The following is a 26645-nucleotide window of genomic DNA, read 5'->3' on the forward strand; positions in this document are numbered from 1 at the left end:
CTTAAATCCACACTCAAGTGCTGTGCCCATTCCAGTTGTCACCTGGGAACACCAGGCCACAAACAGGTCAGCTTGGCATAACATTTGCCGCAAAGGCCTGGACCACCTTGAATGTGGGAGACTTGCTATCGAGAGACAGTGGATGCAAGAAAAGAAAACCTGCCAACGTCCATCTCGACAAGGACCAGTCTATGCTTAGTGAGCAACACACAATGCCAAGGGAAGAGACTCGCACTACCATCATCATCACCATCTTGCATTACCTCCATTAATCTGATGTTTCTAGATGAGAGGTAACCAGAATGCGACAATCTGCCCTGGAAAGTGACTTGGACCAAGTATCACAATTGGTGCTCCATCCAACTATTGTAACAGCATCGTTACCACATACTTTCTTTCTTTCATTTTGTAGTACTCGTGAGCAAGTAACTTGATCTTCTTGCTTTGGCTTTCGTCTCCGTTATGCTTCATTGTCCATGCAACCTCGGTAAGATGATATCGTGGCAGCCAGGTGAGGTAAGGGAGGTGTTCGCCATTTTGACCAACAGCAACATTCGGACTGTCCTGGAATTGAGCACCTGCAACGATGGTGTGTATGAAGACATTTCATCCAAATTAACAGTGAATATTACAACAAGGAATAACTAGAACGGCACCCAGTAGAGAGCATACCTCCGCCAGGTGGACAGTTTACGTTTTGTATCCTAGAGTAGACCAGAAAATCACAATACAGAATCAATGTAACACCAGAAAAAGTTATCCATCCAGAACGTTTTGAGATATCCTGCTATGTATCGTTTTTGGCCCTATCTCCCAATGGTGAAGAATCACTTGAAAATTCCAGTAGCCGGATCCAAATCTTCACCAAAATCGAATCATTTCGTCCTCGTCACAAACGCTACATCTCTGCCGAATTTCGTCCGAATCCGTCCACAACTTTTTGAGATAATTTGTTCACAAACAAACGGACAAACAGACAGCGGTGAAAACATAACCTCCATCCACCTTTGGTGGTGGAGGTAACTAGGAACTTTAGTGCAGGAGAAGGCCTTTTGGTCCATCATACTATCACACATCAACATGCAAGCTACACTATCTGCAAGTCCTGCCAATGGAGATAGAGAAGTACAACATCTGTACTTCTCCATGTCCATTGCATCTCGGTGCATATCTGATTCCAATTTAAACTTATCGACCCTTTCTGCTGCGACTTCCTGTCTAGGGAGACCATTCCATGCATTGAGTCTTCTCTTCCTTCTCTTGGATATGGCCCCTGGTTCTATCATTGTCTGTAAAACTTGCCTTTTTCTCTGTGTTTCATGTAAATAAAAACAACAAAAAAGGTTTTTGTCTGAACTGATAATAGCACACAGTGAAATGTTATGTTCAGGGGTTGCATGGACATTGTAGAGTTGACGCATCTAATTGTAATTGCACAATGCAGGAGGCTAACACACATAGCCCCAACTTAGTATAAACCACAGTTGATTGTATATAATTATCTGTTGATGCACATGCAAATATTGTGGACACGTGCTGCATGCATATTGGACAACACAAGTGGCTAACTAATGGCCACAACAAATTACTGCTACCGTTGATTAATAGACACGATCTGTGTGCCTTCATAAGGGATGTATGAATGCTTGAGGGCTATTGCAATGAATATTGAAAACAAGAACTTGTAACTTTGGGATAGCATGTAGATGCTGATGCTGCAGCATTAGACACTTGCATGGAAGATGCAGCTGCAGTGAACGTTGCACTCTCAGCTAACGGGGTTCAAGAAATGGTCTCGACATCTTCGTCAGGGATGTGGTGAGACAGAAGTAAGAACCCACTGAGTGCTGCTACTATTTGCCCCAGCATAAGGTTATCCAGTGCTCTAGGATACGTGTGCATGTGTATAATGTATAGATATATAAATACATAAATAATATACAGTGCATTCAGAAAGTATTCAGACCCCTTCACTTTTTTCACATTTTGTTATGTTGCAGCCTTATGCTGAAATCGTTTAAATTCATTTTTTCCCTCATCAATCTACACTCAGTACCCCATGATGACAAAGAGAAAACAGGATTTTAGAAAGTTTTGCAAATTTATTAAAAAGAAAAAACTGAAATATCACATTTGTAGTGAAATCGTATCCGTACTGAACCCGGGTGGGGATGCTCGCTGCTCGCTGTCATTGTTGTCCCCACTAGGGGCGTGACTATAAGACCCGTTGCTGTGTCAGTGCTCCGAGACTTCTCCCTTGTGACATGTTACATCGGTAGCCTCGTTAATGGTACGCCTTTATAGAATATCCAGCTTGCTTGCATTGACTGATATGAATGGCTTTATGAGATGTCGCATCGTATGCTTATTGTGTATTTCTACTTACAGGAATGATCTGATGATCTAAATGCAATTAAACCAAACCGTTGGACTAAAAGTTGTGCGGACCTGAATGGTTTTCCACAACACTTAATTGCATTTATGATCTGCTGACATGGCTGGCAACAAGACGTTGACGGTGTCCATTTTCAGCGCCGACCCACAAGCCACGGACGGAGGCTTGCAACTCAAGCACTGGCTCAAGCAACTGGAGCATCTCTTTAATGAGCCTGATACCGCTCCGACGCCTGCCGCGAAGCTGGCAATATTACACTCAAAAATCGACTACCGGGTCTACCACGCGGTCGCTCAATGCACGACGTATGATCTTACCGTCGCGGAGCTCAAGCGGCTTTATATAAAAGAAAAAAGCCCTGTGTATGCGCGTTATTTGCTGCAGACGCGACGGCAGCAACCCAACGAGCCTATGGATCATTACGCCCAGGAGCTCCGGCAGCTCATGCTGGACAGCGCCCAGCCACGGACTCCCGAGCAGGCTAAAGATGATCGACTTTTAGATGCCTTCATAGCAGGGGTCTCCTCTCAGGAACTACGTCTCAAACTCTTGGAGAAGACCGACCTGACCTTCGCTACGGCGGTTGAGCAAGCGACGGTGTATACCGAAGCGCGGATGCAATCGAACGCCTATGATCGCACGCGCCTTTTGGCGGGCACCTCACTACACGCCCGGCCGGAGAGGACCACTGACGAGGACGTGGATCCGCCTGCTGAACTCCGGGATGCTCCGGAGGATGACCCTACCCTGACAGCTGCCGTTACGACCAGCAGACCCAAGGCCTTGCGCGGGGCCGCATGTTTTTTTTGTGGTGGGCCTCGTCATGCCCGAGTCGTGTGTCCGGCACGTGACGCTATTTGCCATTTGTGCTCGCTAAAGGGACATTACGCGAAAGTGTTGTCAGGGAATTTACTGGGGGACTCACAGGGCTCCAAAGACCGGACACAGGTTACAAAAGGTCTCGTTTATTAAACTGTATTCACTTCATCCAATTACCAAAATGATACCGCATAATATAATGGATCAGGTTAACTCTTTTCGCTAATGTCCTTCTCTCCATCCGACACTCCCGTTCGGTCAGCGCTTCACGTAGCAAGTACTCGTTCGTTCCATCGTTCCGTCGGGCAGGGCTTCTGAGGACGAGTGTGTTTTACTCAACGTTTGCTCTCGTTATATCGCCAAACTGGACTTAATCTCCTCTCCGCTAATGTCCCGAGGTCATGCATCGCACCGAGTCCTGGCATCAGCTCGCTCCCCTCCTGCTGTGATTTTCCATTTACACAGCAGGGGGGGGTGCTCTAGCCTGGGGCCTTGACCAGGTGTTTCAAGAGATTACATTGTTCATACACATAAAATGTATCTGCTTTGTTACCAGGTTAATTAATAAGTTACCAGGGCCAATCAATATGTTACACTGAGTTACACTTCCACAATTCCCTCATCTTTTTGTTTTTGTTTATATTAACCATTAATCTAAACATCAATATAAGTAAACAATCAATCACTACTAGTAAACATCATTACAAGTATAAGTAAATAATCAATCACTTTGGTAATCAAATTCCCTTAGGCATACACCGTCATCCTGCAAGAATCACAAAACATTTCGTTGGTCATTGACTCCTTCCATATTGTTCAATCTATTGCATTTGCATCACAAATATATTTTCAAAACAACACTTCACCATCACCAAGATACAACAATTTCACTTCATTTTCAAGTTTTGTAAAGCATCTGCACCATCTGGCAAAAAACGTTTGCCTCCACACAAATGTTAACTTTGTTTGAAAGGAAGGGCTGATCACTTGTGTTTGAATCCAGGTATGAAACATTTTCTCCTAATGTCTTCATAGCTCCTGCACTACTTCGTGTAGGATTTCGCTGTTGTGGTAACACTGCGGAGTCATAGACTGACCCTTCTCTCCATGTAGCATTCTTGCCACTTTTTTGCTGTGAACCATAATGATTCCTTGAACAAGGCCTTCACCCAGTTGTAGTCGACTTGCCTCTTCCCTCATTGTGAGTGGGCAGCAAGTATTGGTGTGACGTTGATTGGCCAGCAAGATGTGGAACAGGGATGCCGGATGCATCCACACTGATGTTGGGACCATGGTGTTCAGGTCATTCATGGTCCTTACCAGGAGCAACCAGCAGAATCGTGCACAGCTGTTGTGACAAGGGCACAGCCGTTTTTTGCAGCTCCATGCTGGTTCCCCGGACGTTGGTGAAGTAATAACATATGTCCCCGCATTTCACAGAGGTTGCAGGTAAAATGTCGTTGTCCTGCAACTTCTGATGTGGTGAATGTTCGAAGTCTTCGAACAAGAGTAAGTGATCGCCTTTCTTTCATATGTTGCAGTGTGATCCAGGCAAATGGTCACATAAATTTCCTTGGTGAAGGTAAGCATTCATCTCCAAGTTACACGGGAGAATGTCTTCATCATTCTTTGAGAAAGAGGGTGTATGCCACGATTAACTTCATTTTTTAGCCACAAATTTTCTTTCTCGAACTTCTTCCCAATTCCGTTAGCACTCCCTTCAAAATGTGATCTCGTCTTATCCTTATGCTCAGTCACATCTGAATCTGCTTTCCACACACACTGAATCAGATAGGGTACATCTTACCATGAAATCAGCATAATCATGTATATCTTCCGACAGTTTCACATTCAACAATTTGTTGTTTTTCCTTAACACAAAAAGTTATATTCATTTATATGCGTCACACAAATAATATTCAATCAGGTATGTATTTTATTACTAAACTAAGAATAGCATTGTATATGATTACAATCACAAACGGGAATACCTAATTCCCAACAACAATTTTCCCAAACCAACAAATTAAGCATAATGTATTATTACCATAATTCCTCTCCACTTTTTCTTTTCCCTCTTTTTTTTTTTTTTTTTTTTTTTTTTTTTTTTTTTTTTTTTTTTTTTTTTTTTTTAACAGTGTGTCACTCGTGGTGATATGAGTTCATTGATATTGTAATTGACACAACTCATAACATTGTCGTTATGCCATTATCTTAATTCTACTGTTTATGTCACCATAAAAGTCTTCCTTTTCTGGTTCCACATTTCTTTCCTCATTTGTCACTTCATGTGTTATCATCGTGTTGTTGGTTACCTTATTCAAACACACCGTCACTAAGGCTTTCAAGCAAGCCACCACTAAAACAATTGCCAATATAACTACTAAACCAACAAACAAGTCTGCTACTCCTTGTATATATTCATATCTATGACATAGTTATATGTCGATGACATTTAACATTATATACCAAACTAACAAGCTTCCTAAAAGGTAAATAAAGAAAATCCCTTAATATGTAACATAATCAGATTATTTGTCTTACAAAGATAGGGGATAGATCCCCCTATCTCCCGGGGTTGAACTCAATCCCCTGATCATGAGTGTAGTTGTGATACATTTTTTTTCACTCATGTTGTATTTATATCAGCAGGTAATTGTATGTCATGTAGGCAAATAAATGTCACTATTCCAAGTAGGAATATCACATGTTGAAAATGTAATGTTTATCAATGCAAGGGGTGTTAAAATGTAATTCAAATGACTGTAAATCATGACTATCATTTTTCTACCACTGAATGTTCTGCTGGGCTGCTAGGTGCAGCCTCATTTTCTGTGGGATCGTCCACCTTAGCCCCATGTGCTTGCTTGCAATGAGAGGCATGAATCCAACTTTCTATTTTGGGTCCATATTTGTTTCTATTCTTATCAATCTCCTATGGTTTATCATTTCGTTCCAAGATACCGCAACCAAAGGTTTTAACCAAAGCTCTACCAAACTATTTCCAATTTGAACAAAAATGCCAGTGAAACAATGATTCGAAGGATTAACTTCAAGGGGTCAATAAATTTATTCTATAGCCAGATCTAATTTTCCCATCCAATAGTTTGCCTTGCCACATGTCATATTATAACACCTTAATAAACCTTCGAAAAAATGTTTCCCATCTCAACAAATTTCCTTTTTTACAAATAGCCATGTGTAACTTACGTATTTAACTACAATTTCCTCTCAATTTGTTTGGCCTAACTGGCCGCAAAAGTGGCTGCCAGCATGCAGTACCGTTTTTATCTACCAAGGAAGTGTTCCACACAAGACCTCTACCAAAATGTTGTTTGTAAAAACAAATCTGGGATTTCTGATTACATGGATGCACACTCTCAGGACATTTTCAGGCTGCTGTTAACAATCCACTACGATGACTTAATTCCTTTACCCACAATCAAATAATTAGTACAAATTGAGGATATTATCCCTATCACATTCTTTTATAGATTCATTATGTTGGATCTAATTTTTCCAATAATTTTCCACTGCTGTAAGGCGGAACAATAGCTCTCATAAGTCTTAGTAATATCGTACTTAATTTGCCCAGCAGAGAATAATTTATTTACTATCCTTTCTCATCTGTTAACCAGTGACTTTGTTTAAACTCCAGAACTGAAAAACCCACAATAGTTCAAACCAGCAAAATTTTCTTTACTCTTTTCCCATATCATCTATGCCTAAAACACATCCATACATACAGCACAATTTATATGCTGATAAAATTCAAGTTTATATATATAAAATCCATGAGCAGAGTATTCTGGGAAGTCAGTGTAAGACCTCTCCCAAATTTGGATGATTTTGTACTTCCTCATTTCCTTTTATGAAGCTCATATCCATAAATAGATGTTATTCTCATATACATTCTATCAAAAATGGAATCCCAAAATTACTCACAATTTTACTATTAATTAATGGCTGCTCATAACCCAGCACATCAAAAAAATTTTTATTTTTTATATTCCATTTCCCTTGACAAAAGAGATAATGTTCATAATCAAATTATATTTCTATTTTATTTTACGGATTCTCTGGATATTCAATCCCATCCACATATCCCAATCCCATCCACATATAACTATCCATTTCCAGACAGGCACACTGTCGGTGTCAACAATCTTGTAAGATTGATACACAAAAACACACACACACATGCATTATGCATATTTGTTTGCGTTGGAACCATTATTTACAGATCAGATGGGTGTCAATTTTATTTCAATTTCATAAAATTTGTCAATCAAATCCAAAATGCTTATAGACAAATAAACCAAAAGTCCATTCTTAGAAAACCCTTATGATGTCAAATTGAAATTACCCTTTCTGCCTTCACAATAATCTATCCAAATTTTGACTACACACCCATTTGCATGTCAGTCGACCATTGACCTATCAATCGTGCGGAACAATAGTCCGAAATTCCCACCTGATCATCATGTGACTCTTGTTACTTGGTTTGCCAACAATTGCAACGCAATTGTTCCAAACTTTGTAAATTTAAAATTGCTGTGCCCAAAATAGAAGATCCAATTTTGGCATTTGATCAATTAATTATTAATTTGTTAACAAGCAAAAAGAAAAATGAATCATTCTTGCTCTGAAAACTTTTCAGACACAAGAATCATTGACAGTTGTTCATGTTTGTCCAGTAATCGAATCTGTTGAGGCCAATCATCATTTGGGATTTGCAGCAATGAAGGTCTACTAATCATTGTCTGAGGTACCGGTAAGCACTGGTACCCTTGATCTTGGTTTGCCCCATGACCTTGTCTTCCTGTTGACATACGGACATCTTCTTCTCCAATGTCCCATCTTTCCACACTCGAAACACCGGTTTCTGTCGTTGTCTGATCTGTGCGCCTGTGCACTTGTATTGCTGGGCTGCATCTCTACATCCCTGAGTTGCCACTGCAATCTCTCGTTATCTCCTGAAACACGAAAAAATTCTCTGTACCGTCCTTTTTGGGGAGACAACTGGAAATCAGATGGGACAACTGTGACTTTCATTCCTAATTTCGAGGGCAGTTGTGCATTTGTCTCCTCCACTGTATCCTGTATCCTTTTTATTTTAAGTTCTAGTTCCGTTATCCGTTCTTGCTGTTCCCGTTGTCTGGATTCACCATCCCAAAGATGGAATGCAAGCCAGTCTACCGTTAGATTCTGTCTCTTCCTGGCTTTCAATCTTTGTTCCAATCTTTCCAATCGACTTCGCTCAAATGTACCATCTCTTGGAAACTCCTCATCATGTCCCTTTGTCCACAAATACCAATTCTCGACCTGCCTTATAGCTTCGGCACCATAACGGTCGTACATATGATGTGTACAAGTACCTTTTTGTGGAATCTCTGGTTGTCCTTGTGTGTTCTTGCAGGCTCCATTTCCCATTCTGCCTTTTATCAAAGTAGCGTTGGATGTGTTGTAGCTTGTTCCAGGTTCCTCTAAAGCTTCACTCGTACCTCCAGGAAGGATCTCTCCACCTGTTCGCACGGTGATTTCCAGAGAATCTCCCTCAGCTGTGGCTTTTGCACAATCCAATCTCACAGATCAGTATTTGCAGATGAGCCGGAGGGTCAGTATGAAGTGGGTGAATCCTCAGGTGTCCGCTCTGTTTGACGGGGAAATCACACAATGGTAACCGCACATATATATCTGTATATAAACTCACCACCTTGCTCAATTTTCCCAGGTTGTCTCCACATTGATAATATCTCGCAAAGATATCAAAGCTTCTTTCTTGAGACCGCATTTTCATCAATCAAACAATCAATATATTCAATTCAATTTATTCAGTTCAATTTATGCAATTAAATTCAATCAATTAGATTCAATCAATTAACAATTCAATCAATTATTCAATTTCAATTAATTCATCAATATTCATCAATAAATCAAATTAATCATTTTGAATGACTCCTTGCATAAGCCCTTTCCCCAATGATGTCAGGACAGGTCCATCCATTGACTGAGATCGAATTTCATCGGTCGTCACCTCGGATTCGTACCTCATGTCAATTGATGAATCGCCGTCCTGTCCTAGGGTCATATCTGACATATTTTCCCATTTTGCCTGGTCTCCACAAATTTTTCTTTGCAACCACTAAAGGCAACTCATCCTTCATTCGTGAGACAGCCAAAATGGATGCCAGATATTAAAGTTCTTTGGGAAAAATATCTCATCATTTTCCTTTTAATAGTACCCAAATCTCTTGGCAATATAAATTTCGTAAAACTCCTGAAATGGGACTGTCAAATTCCTTCAATCATGCTAAATTTTGAAACTCCATCGCTTGTAATACCCAATTTATCCCATAGGGCTTGAAAGTTCTTTCCCAAGTTCATGCAATCATTCTGCATTTGAACCCTATGATATCATTCATAATAATCATCATGATTTTATAGTCATGGTCCTATCATAATCATCTATTTAAACGAACATTTCCTTTATCACCACAGCTATGTGGTATAATCAACAATAGAATAAAACTGTACATAGCAACAGGCTACCTCATGGCCACTTAGTATACCTATTGACAATAAGTCATAACAATATCGAATAATCATTGAACAATTCAAAAATCGCTTCCACTGCTCTAGCCGCAGCATCCGTGATATTTGTTTGCTCATTCCCTATTCCTGATTCGTCATCAAGGATCTCCATCATCACACAGCGTACTTAATTCCGCATTTTAATGAGAATTCAACAGGAATTTACGACTCAAAGGAAAAAGAACGAGCAGACCTTTTGCAGGATGATCGTTACAAAATCGTTACATATATTAAAGTATTTCTAATGTCGACAAATCATATCTTAATTCTTGCAAGATTTGGTTCTTTGAATAAATCACAGCACCGGGAGAACCAGCTCCAAAAATGGATCTTTGTGTTTATTCAGCACCCTAGTAATTGGTTCTTTGTGTACTAATTACACAGCACCCAGGCCCCGCTCATATGGATCTTTGTGCAGCGCTACACAGCACCTGAGCAAAAGGGGTTTCATCTACATTTTCCCTATCTGGTGTACCATCCGTGATATTTGTCTGCTCATTCACTATTCCTGATTCGTCATCAAGGATCTCCATCATCACACAGCGTACTTAATTCCGCTTTTTAATGAGAGTTCAACAGGAATTTACGACTCAAAGGAAAAGAACGAGCAGACCTTTTGCAGGACGATAACTGGAATTAGTCGTGAAAATATATCCAAAATACTCAAAATAGACACCCACAAAAATCGTTTCCATTTAAAAACATCGCCTTTACTGCTCCAGTCGCAGCATTTGTCACTTTGTTTGCTCATCCGCATGACCAAAACGAAATAAAGGGAGCTCAACCATTACACTGCGCTTTTAATGGCGCATGCCATAGAAACTCAACGCAATTTCGACTCGGCCAGCAAACGAGCAAATTGTGCAGGATGTTAACTGGAATTAGTCGTGAAAAATATATCCAAGTTCACAAAAATACACACCCACACAAATAAACAACATTTATTCCGTTTAACAGAACAAACATTTCCTCTATCATGACATGCATGTCTTCAAAATTATATGCCCAAGAGAAAAAGTAAAATTAATTAAAACTGCGGGCAGTGATGATCCGGGGACCATACCGCTCCATCCTGATTGGACGAGTGCGTGCTAGAGTCGTTAACAACGACAGTCCAGATCCGATTGTTCAAAATTTCAACTCAATCGATCGAAAAATGAACGCAGGGATGCATTTTAAAGGTGCAGTGGCACTAACTGAGTTGCCACGAATATGGCCACGAAATTGCCAATATGGCCATCACAAAATATTTTCCTTAATCAATTGGCTCATAGCATAACCAATCTGCAAGTATTTCATCCGAAGATGTATCTCTGAGGACTTTTAATTAAATAAGTCATTTATAAATCAACGAGTTAATTTATTAAATGATTAATCAATAAATCAATATTTTCCTTGACAGCCACCTCACTTGGTCAGTGTCATGTCCAAATATCAGCTTCCTTACTCAACAGGTGCCTGAGTTAATGTAATGTAATTACTGTAATAAGATTACTGCAATTACTGTAATGATTACTGTAATTACTGTAATTACCGGAACTGTAATTACTGTAATTACCTCAGGTAATTAGCATCAGCAAAACACAACATTTGAATGTTCCCAAAACGTTGGAGCAAAACGTTGCAACAACGAAAGTGAAACGTTGTGGCGACGTTGTGGAAACGTTTTACAACAACATTATTTCAATGTTGCAGGAAAGTAATGTGAAAAACGTTCCCAAAAATGTTCTCTCTTTTTCTGTCTCTCTTTCTGTCTGTCTGTGTCTCTCTCTCACTTTCTGTCTCTCTCTATGTGTCTGACTCTCATCTTTATCTCTGTTTGTCTCTATGTCTCTCTTTCTTTCTTTTTCTGTCTATCTCTCTCTGTCTGTCTCTCTTTCTCACTTTTTGACTCACTCTGTCTATCTCTTTTTGTCTGTCTCTCTCTATGTGTCTGACTATCATCTTTATCTCTGTTTGTCTCTATGTCTCTCTTTCTTTCTTTTTCTGTCTATCTCTCTCTGTCTGTCTCTCTTTCTCCCTTTGTCTCACTCTGTCTATCTCTTTTTGTCTGTCTCTCTCTATGTGTCTGACTATCATCTTTATCTCTGTTTGTCTCTATGTCTCTCTTTCTTTCTTTTTCTGTCTATCTCTCTCTGTCTGTCTCTCTTTCTCACTTTGTCTCACTTTGTCTATCTCTTTTTGTCTGTCTCTCTCTATGTGTCTGACTATCATCTTTATCTCTGTTTGTCTCTATGTCTCTCTTTCTTTCTTTTTCTGTCTATCTCTCTGTCTGTCTTTCTTTCTCACTTTGTCTCACTCTGTCTATCTCTTTTTGTCTGTCTCTCTCTATGTGTCTGACTCTGACTATCATCTTTATCTCTGTTTGTCTCTATGTCTCTCTTTCTTTCTTTTTCTATCTATCTCTCTCTGTCTGTCTCTCTTTCTCACTTTGTCTCACTCTGTCTATCTCTTTTTGTCTGTCTCTCTCTATGTGTCTGACTCTGACTATCATCTTTATCTCTGTTTGTCTCTATGTCTCTCTTTCTTTCTTTTTCTGTCTATCTCTCTCTGTCTGTCTCTCTTTCTCACTTTGTCTCACTCTGTCTATCTCTTTTTGTCTGTCTCTCTCTATGTGTCTGACTATCATCTTTATCTCTGTTTGTCTCTATGTCTCTCTTTCTTTCTTTTTCTATCTATCTCTCTCTGTCTGTCTCTCTTTCTCACTTTGTCTCACTCTGTCTATCTCTTTTTGTCTGTCTCTCTCTATGTGTCTGACTCTGACTATCATCTTTATCTCTGTTTGTCTCTATGTCTCTCTTTCTTTCTTTTTCTGTCTATCTCTCTCTGTCTGTCTCTCTTTCTCACTTTGTCTCACTCTGTCTATCTCTTTTTGTCTGTCTCTCTCTATGTGTCTGACTATCATCTTTATCTCTGTTTGTCTCTATGTCTCTCTTTCTTTCTTTTTTTGTCTATCTCTCTCTGTCTGTCTCTCTTTCTCACTTTGTCTCACTCTGTCTATCTCTTTTTGTCTGTCTCTCTCTATGTGTCTGACTCTGACTATCATCTTTATCTCTGTTTGTCTCTATGTCTCTCTTTCTTTCTTTTTCTGTCTATCTCTCTCTGTCTGTCTCTCTTTCTCACTTTGTCTCACTCTGTCTATCTCTTTTTGTCTGTCTCTCTCTATGTGTCTGACTCTGACTATCATCTTTATCTCTGTTTGTCTCTATGTCTCTCTTTCTTTCTTTTTCTGTCTATCTCTCTCTGTCTGTCTCTCTTTCTCACTTTGTCTCACTCTGTCTATCTCTTTTTGTCTGTCTCTCTCTATGTGTCTGACTATCATCTTTATCTCTGTTTGTCTCTATGTCTCTCTTTCTTTCTTTTTCTGTCTATCTCTCTCTGTCTGTCTCTCTTTCTCACTTTGTCTCACTCTGTCTATCTCTTTTTGTCTGTCTCTCTCTATGTGTCTGACTATCATCTTTATCTCTGTTTGTCTCTATGTCTCTCTTTCTTTCTTTTTCTATCTATCTCTCTCTGTCTGTCTCTCTTTCTCACTTTGTCTCACTCTGTCTATCTCTTTTTGTCTGTCTCTCTCTATGTGTCTGACTCTGACTATCATCTTTATCTCTGTTTGTCTCTATGTCTCTCTTTCTTTCTTTTTCTGTCTATCTCTCTCTGTCTGTCTCTCTTTCTCACTTTGTCTCACTCTGTCTATCTCTTTTTGTCTGTCTCTCTCTATGTGTCTGACTCTGACTATCATCTTTATCTCTGTTTGTCTCTATGTCTCTCTTTCTTTCTTTTTCTGTCTATCTCTCTCTGTCTGTCTCTCTTTCTCACTTTGTCTCACTCTGTCTATCTCTTTTTGTCTGTCTCTCTCTATGTGTCTGACTATCATCTTTATCTCTGTTTGTCTCTATGTCTCTCTTTCTTTCTTTTTCTGTCTATCTCTCTCTGTCTGTCTCTCTTTCTCACTTTGTCTCACTCTGTCTATCTCTTTTTGTCTGTCTCTCTCTATGTGTCTGACTATCATCTTTATCTCTGTTTGTCTCTATGTCTCTCTTTCTTTCTTTTTCTATCTATCTCTCTCTGTCTGTCTCTCTTTCTCACTTTGTCTCACTCTGTCTATCTCTTTTTGTCTGTCTCTCTCTATGTGTCTGACTCTGACTATCATCTTTATCTCTGTTTGTCTCTATGTCTCTCTTTCTTTCTTTTTCTGTCTATCTCTCTCTGTCTGTCTCTCTTTCTCACTTTGTCTCACTCTGTCTATCTCTTTTTGTCTGTCTCTCTCTATGTGTCTGACTATCATCTTTATCTCTGTTTGTCTCTATGTCTCTCTTTCTTTCTTTTTCTGTCTATCTCTCTCTGTCTGTCTCTCTTTCTCACTTTGTCTCACTCTGTCTATCTCTTTTTGTCTGTCTCTCTCTATGTGTCTGACTATCATCTTTATCTCTGTTTGTCTCTATGTCTCTCTTTCTTTCTTTTTCTGTCTATCTCTCTCTGTCTGTCTCTCTTTCTCACTTTGTCTCACTCTGTCTATCTCTTTTTGTCTGTCTCTCTCTATGTGTCTGACTATCATCTTTATCTCTGTTTGTCTCTATGTCTCTCTTTCTTTCTTTTTCTGTCTATCTCTCTCTGTCTGTCTCTCTTTCTCACTTTGTCTCTTTGGTCCATTCGCAAAGCCAAAACGAACGACCACAGAACCCTCGCCATTAATATCTATTGTAAGCGTGCCAAATCAATAAGTATCAATTTTTTTTTTCTATGAGCCTCGACCAGAGAGTGGTTGCTACCCACAAACACTCGTCGCGAGCTGTTCCATTGTCTGTTGATTCCCATTCTGCTGTTTTTGTCTCATAATCAAGATAAATTTGGAACAGCCCTTAAACTAACACCAAGCAGATCAATTTTTATATTTAAATATAAAATCATTTTCTCATTAATTCATAATCATAAAATCATTTAATCCGTGTCACCCATGCTATTTATCTAGCAAATTTCGTCAAAAAAATACAACAGCACTGCTCCCAAAATTCTCTATTTAAAACGGGTGTACACGATTGTACACGTGTACGGACGGACCTTACCGAACCGGCAAACAAGTCGCTTCATGCACATCAGTGGTGCGTTTCTTCGTGGCGCGTGTCAGAAGAATTACACAGCGCAGGAAAAATACGTATTTACAGAAATCGTTAAAAAAAACTCGGATAATCGCTAAAATCGTTGTGGCCGGTGTACCATATTGGAAATATATATATATATAAATATAATTCCGTTTCCCGGTTCCCTGTCGCTCGCCGAGCGCCGATCAAGTCAAGTGCTTCGAACAAGTGCAAAAAAAAAAAGTAGTACTTTATCCGTGTGCGGGTGGGTAAACGAGTGTACCGGCCTTACACGTCCTTGAAACAAGCGGTCGCAAGGTGCACACTTGCTCCGCCCGCTTCCAGGTCACAGTAAGGCCCTTTAATAACCAGCGCAAAGAAGCCCCAGATCACCTGCTCCCCCATGTATGTACCCATAACTTCCAAGTTCGTAATCATATTGGGCAAGACAAGACACACTCACCTTTTAAAGAAGACTTGCTTGTACAATTGATCGCAGCGGTGCCTCCAAGATTGTCAGGGAATTTACTGGGGGACTCACAGGGCTCCAAAGACCGGACACAGGTTACAAAAGGTCTCGTTTATTAAACTGTATTCACTTCATCCAATTACCAAAATGATACCGCATAATATAATGGATCAGGTTAACTCTTTTCGCTAATGTCCTTCTCTCCATCCGACACTCCCGTTCGGTCAGCGCTTCACGTAGCAAGTACTCGTTCGTTCCATCGTTCCGTCGGGCAGGGCTTCTGAGGACGAGTGTGTTTTACTCAACGTTTGCTCTCGTTATATCGCCAAACTGGACTTAATCTCCTCTCCGCTAATGTCCCGAGGTCATGCATCGCACCGAGTCCTGGCATCAGCTCGCTCCCCTCCTGCTGTGATTTTCCATTTACACAGCAGGGGGGGGTGCTCTAGCCTGGGGCCTTGACCAGGTGTTTCAAGAGATTACATTGTTCATACACATAAAATGTATCTGCTTTGTTACCAGGTTAATTAATAAGTTACCAGGGCCAATCAATATGTTACACTGAGTTACACTTCCACAGTGTGCAAGAAATCGGCACGCGGCTCGCGGCCCTTCGACTCGCGCAGCCGCGGTCGCGCAGGCGCGGCAACCTTGAACGGGCTTGTAGCAGAACCCACGAGCCCAGCGCCTTACCCGTCTTCGAAGGGGAGGGCCCCTCTCTGCGGCCCGCTGGGCGCTCAGACAACCTTGACTGGCGCCACCGGAAAGCCACCACCGTCTCATTCTCCATCGGGGACAAAGGCCGCGTCCTTGGCCAAACCTCGAGCCACGCAAGGGAAGAAACAGCTTTCGAATACTACGGAAGCCTTTTGTCAAAGCGACCAAACGAAAAAGGCGATTTCGAATACTACTACGGAAGCCTTTTGTCAAAGCGACCAAACGAAAAAGGCGATTTCAAATACTACGGAAGCCTTTTGTCAAAGCGACCAAACGAAAAAGGCGATTTCGGCTACAACGGAAGCCTTTATCTGCCAGGAGTGTCAAAAGGCGATGACAAATACTACTGAGGCCTTTTCTCATCGGATTTTGAATCGCGAAACACCGGAATGCTGGGGAAAGCCCTCTGATGACGATAATGGATTCCCCATGGTCAACGCAGACTCCGGCCACGATCGCAAAACTGCTGCTGGTGTAGGATCCACCCGCGAGGCTGGTCCGACCCATTCGGGGGGCTCAGTCCCGCTCCCAGCTGCCTCGTCTGGCCTGGCTCAAGCCCTTATTCCCCTTATGGTTGAGGGCCATTGTGTTCAGGCCTTGGTGGACACCGGATCAACGGATAGTTTTATCGACCAGCGACTTGTGCTCAGGCATGGATGGCGGATCGGGCGGTCTACACGACGGATCTTCATGGCTTCCCAGGGACTCCGGCTTAGCACAAAAGGGGAATGCCGATTGAAACTAGTGCTAAAGGGACGGGTTTTCCCTGATGTACACCTTATGGTTTTACCCGCATTATGTGCTGATATTCTGCTAGGACACGATTTTCTTAAGCTGCATGGACGTCTGGTAATGGAGTTCGGTGGGCCTGACACTCTTGTTGTGGGGGCGGACGACGCGCTAACGGTGTGCGCCCTAGCGCAAATGGACGTCCGTCCGCTTTCGCTGTTCCCCAATCTAACCTCCGACTGTACCCCTGTCGCGGTAAAATCGAGACGCTACTCTCGCGCGGACATGCAATTCATTGCGGACGAAACGACTCAGCTCTTGAAAGACGGCATCATAGAACCTAGTAGGTCGCCGTGGCGTGCCCAGGTCTTAGTGGTGCGCAGTGAGGCCCATCGCAAACGCATGGTAATCGACTATTCCCAAACGATTAACCGCTTTACACAGCTGGATGCCTACCCCCTTCCGGGGATGGACGCGCTAGTGCAACAGGTGTCCCAGTATTCGGTCTATAGTACTCTCGATCTCCGTAGTGCGTACCACCAGATCCCTATCTCTAGGGCGGATCGTATCTATACCGCTTTCGAGTCGGGGCAGCGGTTGTACCAATTTACACGATTGCCCTTTGGGGTGACGAACGGGGTCGCTTGTTTCCAGAGGGCCATGGATGACCTCGTTGCGCGGGAGCACTTAACCGATGTTTTCGTCTACCTCGATAACCTTACGGTTTGTGGATATGACCAAGGGCACCATGACGCTAATCTGAAGCGCTTCCTTGAGGTCGCGCAACGGTATCACTTAACTATGAACGAGGATAAGTGCCGATACTCCCTACGCACCATAGATCTTCTGGGGTACACCGTGACCCATGGCTCTGTCTCTCCGGATAAGGAACGTCTGCGACCTTTGCTCGACATGGCCCCTCCCTGCGATCGGGCTTCCCTGAAACGCGCCCTTGGGCTGTTCGCCCATTACTCCAAATGGGTGCAAAATTTCTCCGCGAAACTTCGCCCCCTTGTGGCCTGCGACACCTTTCCCCTGAGTTCGGCCGCATTGACGGCCTTTGAAGGACTTAAGACCGACATCGCCCGAGCCGCCGTAGCAACCATTGACGAGAGCGGCTCGTTCGTCCTCGAAAGTGACGCCTCGGATCAGGCCATCGCGGCGACCCTCTCCCAAGGGGGACGTCCCGTGGCTTTCTTTTCACGGACTCTTACCTCCGCTGAGCGGCGGCACTCGTCCGTTGAAAAGGAAGCGTATGCGATCGTCGAGTCTATTCGGCGATGGCGCCCGTACCTACTCGGGCGGAGCTTCCAAATTATCACGGACCAGCAAAGCGTTGCGTTCATGTACGACACCTTACACGCCCAGCGCATTAAGAACGAGAAAATCACTCGCTGGCGTATCGAACTCGCCGACTTCTGTTACACCATCAAATATCGCCCAGGGAAGGATAACCAGGCCGCCGATGCCTTATCGCGCCCCACTACATGTGCTGGTATCACCTCGTTGGAGGGCCTACGGGTGCTGCATGCTACTGCGGGCCATCCCGGCGTAACGCGTTTCGCTCATTTCGTGCGGAGTGGGAATCTCCCTTACTCGATTGACGATATCCGCCGTATCTGTCGCGACTGCGCTATCTGCGCGGAAATCAAACCGCGTTTCTATAACCCCCCTATGGGGACTCTGGTGAAGGCTACACGCCCGTGGGAACGCTTGGCGATGGATTTCAAGGGCCCTTTGCCGGTGTCGAGCGGCTCTCGCTATCTGCTCACTATCGTTGATGAGTACTCACGATTCCCCTTTGCTTATATGTGCGCGGACATGACTGCTGCCACGGTGATGCGTTGCTTACAGAACTTGTTCTCAATGTTCGGTTACCCGGCCTATGTCCATACCGACCGGGGTGCAGTCTTCTTGTCTCAGGAGGTGCGCGGCTATCTGCTCCAAAACAACGTTGCGTCTAGTTACACCACGCCGTATAGACCCCAGGCTAATGGGCAGATCGAACGCTTCAACGGGATTATCTGGAGGGCCGTCATGCTCCATCTCCGGACCCACGGCCGGGGCCTCGATAAATGGGCTTGGTCGCTACCTGCGGCGTTGAACTCAATTGGGGCACTCCTAAGTACGGCAACTAACCAAACTCCCCACGAGCGTCTTTTCCACCACCCCAGGAGCTCGGGGTGTATACGGTCTTTGCCCAGTTGGCTCGCTGGGCCCGGGCCGGCCTACCTTAAACGGGCAGTTCGCGCGAGCAAGTACGACCCCCTTGTGGACAAAGTGCAGATTCTCCAGGCTAATCCTGAGCATGCTCGTGTGATGACGTCTGATGGTCGTGAGACTACTGTCTCCGTTCGTCATCTTGCCCCTTGCGGGGTCGACGACCTTAGTAGGGAATCGGACGAACCAGTCGAACCCGTCTATGAGACTATGACCTCTCCCGACGCTCCCATCGCCGACAGTCCACCGACCCTCCCCCCGTCGAGACTGCCCGGGTCCGACGACTTGGCGTTACCCCCTTCATCACCCGACCCTGTTGGCGCCTCTGACACCGGGGATACAGGGTTACGAGACGCCGTACCCGGGGAATTTCGAACGCGTGCTGGCAGAGAAATTCGCCGCCCGGCCCGCTACGGTTGGGCCGACTAATACTCCGCGCCCATGCTGACGCTCACTCGCTTTTAGCCACGCGGCCGTATAATTCTGACGGGGGGTGAATGTAGTGAAATCGTATCCGTACTGAACCCGGGTGGGGATGCTCGCTGCTCGCTGTCATTGTTGTCCCCACTAGGGGCGTGACTATAAGACCCGTTGCTGTGTCAGTGCTCCGAGACTTCTCCCTTGTGACATGTTACATCGGTAGCCTCGTTAATGGTACGCCTTTATAGAATATCCAGCTTGCTTGCATTGACTGATATGAATGGCTTTATGAGATGTCGCATCGTATGCTTATTGTGTATTTCTACTTACAGGAATGATCTGATGATCTAAATGCAATTAAACCAAACCGTTGGACTAAAAGTTGTGCGGACCTGAATGGTTTTCCACAACAACATTGATATAAGTATTCATACTATTATGAATTTGGGGTAGAGGAATATCTATATCCAGGTAGATCTGCATAGGTAGGTGTCCAGCTGTCGTGATAGGGAACCTCACCTGTAATAAGTTCTGTGTTTAGCTGTATGTCGGAATAAGTGCGTATCTGTGTCCCTGCCACGAGGGGGCGGGGCTTGGTAACTAGAATTAGGGAATATGCTAACTCCATTGTGTGTCGTTCCCTCTGTGAGCATCGCAGTGTCCTTTATGGCAACGTACTCCCATAGACATTAGATAGGCCCATTAGTGCACCACACATTGAATAATTCCCCCGCCGCCACAATGACTTTGGAAGAGCCAACAGGCAGCAGCCACGCAGTACGCCACCATGGGCGACAAACATCGATCAGGAAGGCTGAGGCCACGCCAACCACAAGGAGGAGCAAGCTGATTGGCCGAAGCGTTTTGATAAAAGTGGAGAGAAGCCGACATTTGCTCTCTCTTGTGCTGGATGTAAAAGTAAGTGGTTGGAGATCGACATTTGCAGGGCATTTTGCCCCTTCTCTTCTTTCCTTGGCCTTCTTGCTTTGGCTTCTGCCTTCCCAGACCTTCCTTCCGCCCTCGCCCTGCTCATTTGGTCCCTTCATCTGCGACTCGCTCGCCACGAACGTTGGGTGCATCGGAGGGCCGTGCCGAACCCAAGGAGGACGTTGCACGGCTGCGGAGGTGGGTTGCACGCCCGCTCGCTCGCTTCGCGCGGGGACGCGAGGCCTGCCGCGCACCGGCGGACGTGGGCCGAGCAGCGCCCGAACGGGGGTGCATCGAGGTCTTTCTTCGTGCCAACCGGAGCTGCGTTGGACGACGGACGTTACACATCCAGAGACAAATAAGCTCGCATCCACAAACGCGCACACAACGGTTTATTTGCTTAATTCATTCCCCTGTGCTTGTATGTGAAGTGAGGTGTGCGGGATCCCGATTGAGGATTTAGTTTTTATCGTCGCGTTTCCCTGTCCCGATATTTATTTCGAATAAACCCTTGTATTATTTTCCCGTCGATTTAAAACCCCGTTTTGGTTTGATTTATTGATTTCAGGTTGAAGATGCCTGCGGCCGTGAAGGTAAGTCGGCATTGTTCATTCCGGCTCGTGTATGAATCGCCATCAATTGGGATAAACGCCTCCAAGTAAGCTCGAGTCCAGCCGCGATCCCACGGTCTTAACCAAGAGGGGAATCGCACGGCAATACCATTAACTCAGTACTTAGTTGAAGCACCTTTCACAGCGATTACAGCCTCGAGTCTTCTTGGGTGTGACGCGACAAGCTTAGCACACCTGGATTTGGGGATTTTCTGCCATTCTTCTCTGGAGATCCTCTCAAGCTCTGTCAGGTTGGATGGGGACCGTTGGTGGACAGCCATTTTCAGGTCTCTCCAGAGATGTTCGATTGGGTTCAAGTCAGGGTTCTGGCTGGGCCACTCAAGGACCTTCACAGAGTTGTCCCTAAGCCACTCCTGCGTTGTCTTGGCTGTGTGCTTAGGGTCATTGTCCTGTTGGAAGGTGAACCTTCGGCCCAGTCTGAGGTCCTGAGCACTCTGTTTCAGGTTTTCATTGAGGATATCTCTGTACTTTGCTCCGTTCATTGTTCCCTCAACCCTGACCAGTCCCCCAGACCCTGCTGCTGAAAAACACCCCCACAGCATGATGCTGCCTCCACCATGCTTCAGCGTTGGGATGGTATTGGGCAGGTGATGAGCGGTGCCTGGTTTCCTCCAGGCATGAAGCTTAGAATTGAGGCCAAACAGTTCAATCTTGGTTTCATCAGACCACAGAATCTTGTTTCTCACAGTCTGAGAGTCCTTCAGGTGCTTTTTTTTGCAAACTCCAAGCGGGCTTTCATGTGTCTTTCACTGAGGAGAGGCTTCCATCTGGCCACTCTGCCATAAAGCCAAGATCGATGGAGTGTTGCAGTGATGGTTGACCCTCTGGAAGTTTCTCCCATCTCCACACAGGATCTCTGGAGCTCAGCCAGAGTGACCATCGGGTTCTTGGTCACCTCTCTTACCAAGGAGCTTCTCCCCCGATTGCTCAGTTTGGCCGGGCGGCCAGCTCTAGGAAGAGTCCTGGTTGTTCCAAACCTCCACCATTTAAGAATTATGGAGGCCACTGTGCTCTTGGGAACCTTCAATTCAGCAGAATTTTTTTGTAGGCTTCCCCAGATCTGTGCCTCGACACAATCCTGTCTCTGAGCTCTGCAGGCAGTTCCTTCGACCTCATGGCTTGGTTTTTGCTCTGATATGCATTGTCAGCTGTGAGACCTTATATAGACAGGTGTGTGCCTGTCCAAATCATGTCCAATCAATTGAATTTACCACAGGTGGACTCAAATCAAGGTGCAGAAACATCTCAAGGATGATCAAGAGAAAAGGGAGGCACCTAAGCTAAATTTCAAGTGTCATAGCAAAGGGTAAGAATACTTATGTCAATGTGATATTTCAGTTTTTTCTTTTTAATAAATTTGCAAAACTTTCTAAAATCCTGTTTTCTCTTTGTTATTATGGGGGTATTGTGTGTAGATTGATGAGGGGAAAAATGAATTTAAACGATTTCAGCATTGGGCTGCAACATAACAAAATGTGAAAAAAGTGAAGGGGTCTGAATACTTTCTGAATGCACTGTATATATATATATATATATACATTAATAATAATAATAATAATAATAATAATAATATATATATATGTATATAAATACATTAATAATAATAATAATAATAATATATATATGTATATATGTATATAAATACATTAATAATAATAACAATAATAATAATAATAATATATATATATGTATATAAATACATTAATAATAATAATAATAATAATAATAATATATATATATGTATATAAATACATTAATAATAATAATAATAATAATATATATATGTATGTTGTATATATGTATATAAATACATTAATAATAATAATAATAATAATAATAAAATATATATATGTATATAAATACATTAATAATAATAATAATAATAATAATAATAATAATATATATATGTATATATGTATATAAATACATTAATAATAATAATAATAATAATAATAATAATATATATATATGTATATAAATACATTAATAATAATAATAATAATAATAATAATATATATATATATGTATATAAATACATTAATAATAATAATAATAAATATATATATATATATTTATATATGATTGCTGCAATTAGATATATGTATATGTATCTGATACTCTGATAGTTTTAGATAGAGAGACTCTGATAGTTTTATAAAACAAAGGATATAAAAACTGCTCATGCTTCTTTTTTTATGACAAATTCAAATCTCAAAGTGCGTGCAGTTGCACAGTCTGTTTTCTATTTTGAACAAGTTGTGCAGGTCTAAACACAGTTATTTTTCTTTGTTCCCTCCTTCCCACGGCAGACATTATCCGAAGCAGACATTTACAACCATTGCAGACACCCCTGAAAACCTGCGTCTAAAACAGCAGAGTGAACTTCAGAGTCAAGTAAGTTGGTAGTTGTCGGAAAAAAAAAAACTTGTCGATACCTCTTGGGTCAGGAACAAGCAGACAAAACATATGATAAGAAGAAGTAAGAAAGAAAAGAAAGTTTAGCAGAATTGCGAATGGCGAGACAGAGGTGTTTATGGCTATGTGTGTATATATATATATGTGTGTGTGTGTGTGTGTGTGTGTGTGTGTGTGTGTGTGTGTGTGTGTGTGTGTGTGTGTGTGTGTGTGTCTGTGTGTGTGTATCGTTAGTTGTTTTCTCCATAATTTGGGTTTTAGAAGGTAGAACAGAGTCCTCGCAGGTGTCAAAGTATCCACCTTCGTGTGTTTGTGTGTGTGTGTGTGTGTGTGTGTGTGTGTATGTATGTGTATGCAAGTTGTTGCTGGTTGCTATCTGCACACGTGGGTGGGTGTCAGGAGATGGAACGAACGGAGACCTACCAGGTTTATGTTTATTTTAATTACTCAATTATTCAATTAATTATTGCACACCGCTCCCTCTCAATTCTGTCTCCATGTGCCAGAGGCGCCCAGCAATGTGGCACGTTGAAGGAGATGTTATTTATTTATTTGGCATGGGGGTGGTGTACTTTGAATGTAGCTCTACTTGTTCTTTTTATATTACTCGTGCATGGACTCTTTGTCTGCAATAAAGTTAAAGAAGTATATATTGTTTCCAGCAGAGATAAGGCCTCACCTGGTTTCTCGTATCCCTCCCGTCTGTACTTGAGTCTGGTGTGGAGGTGCCTTAGATATTATTCCCTCGTAAAAAAATTATCCATTGATTACATATCTCCCCATCTATTCCGCCATAGTATTCCTCCATTGGGTTTATTCCTCCCCTTGTTATTTGGTCACTCCTCATGACATCCAATACCTCTCAGTTGGCCTGTGCCAGGTTCGGCATGTATATATATATATATATTATATATACAGTCACGTGAAAAAGTAAGTACACCCCATGTAAAGTTTTGACTTTTTCAACATATTTCAACATTCAGCTATTTGATCTTCATTTCAACAATATTGATAGATAAAGGTGATATAATATAACAAATATCATGAAAAAGTTTTGTAGTTTTGTAGAGGAAGACAAATGATGAATTGCGAAAGATGATGGGAATAGAGCCTGTGATTGATGCTGTGAAGAGGAACAGGTTGAGATGGTTTGGTCATGTGTTGAGGAAGGATGAAAGTGACTGGTTGAGAAGAGTGATGGAAATGAATGTTGAAGGAAGTAGAGGACGGGGAAGACCGAGAAAGACTTGGCTAAAGATGGTGGAAGAAGAAATGCGGGCAAGGGGGTTAACAAGGAGAGATGCAGAAAATAGGGCAAAATGGAGAAGATTGTCATGTGGACCACAAGGCTAACCCCCACTCTAGCAGGGAAAATGGCCTTTTAAAATGCATGTTGTTGTTGTATTTACATTTTGTAGTCCATTGTATAATATAAATAAACATAAAGGAAAATTTCGCATGTGCAAAAAGTAAGTACACCCTTGGCTCTAATAGGTGGTATTGCCCCCTTTGGCAGAAACAACCTCAAGTAGGCGTTTCTTATAACTGTCTACCAGTCTTTGACATCGGCTGGGAGAAATTTTTGCCCACTCCTCCATGCAGAATTCTTTCAGCTGTGCGATGTTTGAGGGGTTTCTTGCATGCACAGCTCGTTTCAAATCCCCCCACAACATCTCGATGGGATTTAGATCCGGGCTTTGACTTGGCCATTGCAGAACCCTCCATTTCTTCCTTTTCAGCCATTCATTGGTGGATTTACTGGTATGTTGAGGGTCATTGTCATGTTGCAAGATCCACCTTCGGTTGAGCTTCAACTTTCTGACAGATGGCCTCACATTATCCTCAAGCACCCTCTGGTACAATGAAGAATTCATAGTAGATTCTATGATGGTGAGCTGCCCAGGCCCTGATGCAGCAAAGCGGCCCCAAACCATAATATTTCCACCACCATGCTTTACAGTTGGTATCAGGTTCTTGTGGTCAAATGCTGTCTTTGGTTTTCGCCAAACATGTCTTCTGGTACTGTGGCCAAAATAGCTCTACCTTTGACTCATCTTTGGCAGGCTAACCCCCGCTCTAGCAGGGAACATGGCCTTAAAATGCATGTTGTGTGTGTGTTGTTTGACTCATCTGTCCAGAGCACATTGTTCCAGAAGTGCTGGTCTTTGCCGAGGTCTTCATTGGCAAACTTTAGTCTTACCCTGATGTTCTTTCTGGACAGCAATGGTTTCCTCCTGGCACACCTCCCATGTAGATCAAATTTGTGCAGCCTCTTTCTAATGGTAGACTCGTGCACTTTGACATCAACAGTGGCAAGAGTTACCTGCAGGTCTCGTGATGACATTCTGGGGTTCTTCGAGACTTCTTTCAGCATCTTGCGGTCTGCTCTCGGGCTGAACTTGCTGGGGCGGCCTGGCCTGAACAAGTTGGCAGTTGTTTGGAATCTTCTCCACTTGTAGATGATCTTCCGGACAGTCGAATGATTGATTTCAAATTGTTTGGAGATCTTTTGAAATCCCTTCCCAGACTCGTAGGCATCTATAACCTTCTTTCTGAAGGCCTCAGAGAGCTGTTTTGGTCTTGGCATGGTGACGCCGCACACTTCAACAACAAAGAGCAAACCAAACTAAATGTCTGAGGTTTAAATAAGACAGGTTCCTCCAAGATCCTCTCTAACGATGTTCTAATCATTTGCACCTGAGCTGGTGCACCTGATTCCAATTTTAGGTATTTGAAGTAATGACAAATATAGGGGTGTACTTACTTTTTCCACATGCGAAATTTGCATTTATGTTTATTTAAATTATACAATGGACTACAAAATGTAAATGTTTCATGATATTTGTTATATGACATCACCTTTATCAATATTGTTGAAATGAAGATCAAATAGCTATATGTTGAAATATGTTGAAAAAGTCAAAACTTTACATGGGGTGTACTTACTTTTTCACGTGACTGTATATACGCCCTGTTGCGTTACAATATCATAGTAAAAAACAAAAAATTGACTATAAACTGTTCATTTTTATCCCAAATATTTTCCTTGTGCCAAGGTAAAGTACAAAGAAGATTTTGAGAAGAGCCGAGGTAAAGGGTTCAGCATTGTCCCAGACACACCTGAACTCCGTCGAATCAAGAAAGCACAAGAACAGATAAGCCACGTAAAAAAATCTCACTGCTGTCTCCTTCTATCACGTTTTTGCCTCTCTATCTTGTCTATCTTTTGT

The 26645-nt window shown here is 42.6% G+C and overlaps 1 protein-coding gene across 4 annotated transcripts in view; it reads left to right on the plus strand.

The window, feature by feature from the left end:
- LOC137431060 (LIM and SH3 domain protein 1) overlaps window positions 1-26645 on the plus strand; it is a 116184-nt gene that overhangs the window by 75316 nt on the left and 14223 nt on the right. For all 4 annotated transcript variants that reach the window (XM_068121950.2, XM_068121951.2, XM_078781369.1 and 1 more), the window contains exons 3-4: window positions 23310-23394; window positions 26472-26579. In XM_068121950.2, the coding sequence (XP_067978051.2) occupies window positions 23310-23394; window positions 26472-26579 (193 nt within the window). The remainder of the gene's footprint in view (window positions 1-23309; window positions 23395-26471; window positions 26580-26645) is intronic.

Source organism: Myxine glutinosa, chromosome 7 (genome assembly GCF_964187855.1).
Source record: "Myxine glutinosa chromosome 7, kmMyxGlut1.1, whole genome shotgun sequence".
Lineage (NCBI taxonomy): Eukaryota > Metazoa > Chordata > Myxini > Myxiniformes > Myxinidae > Myxine > Myxine glutinosa.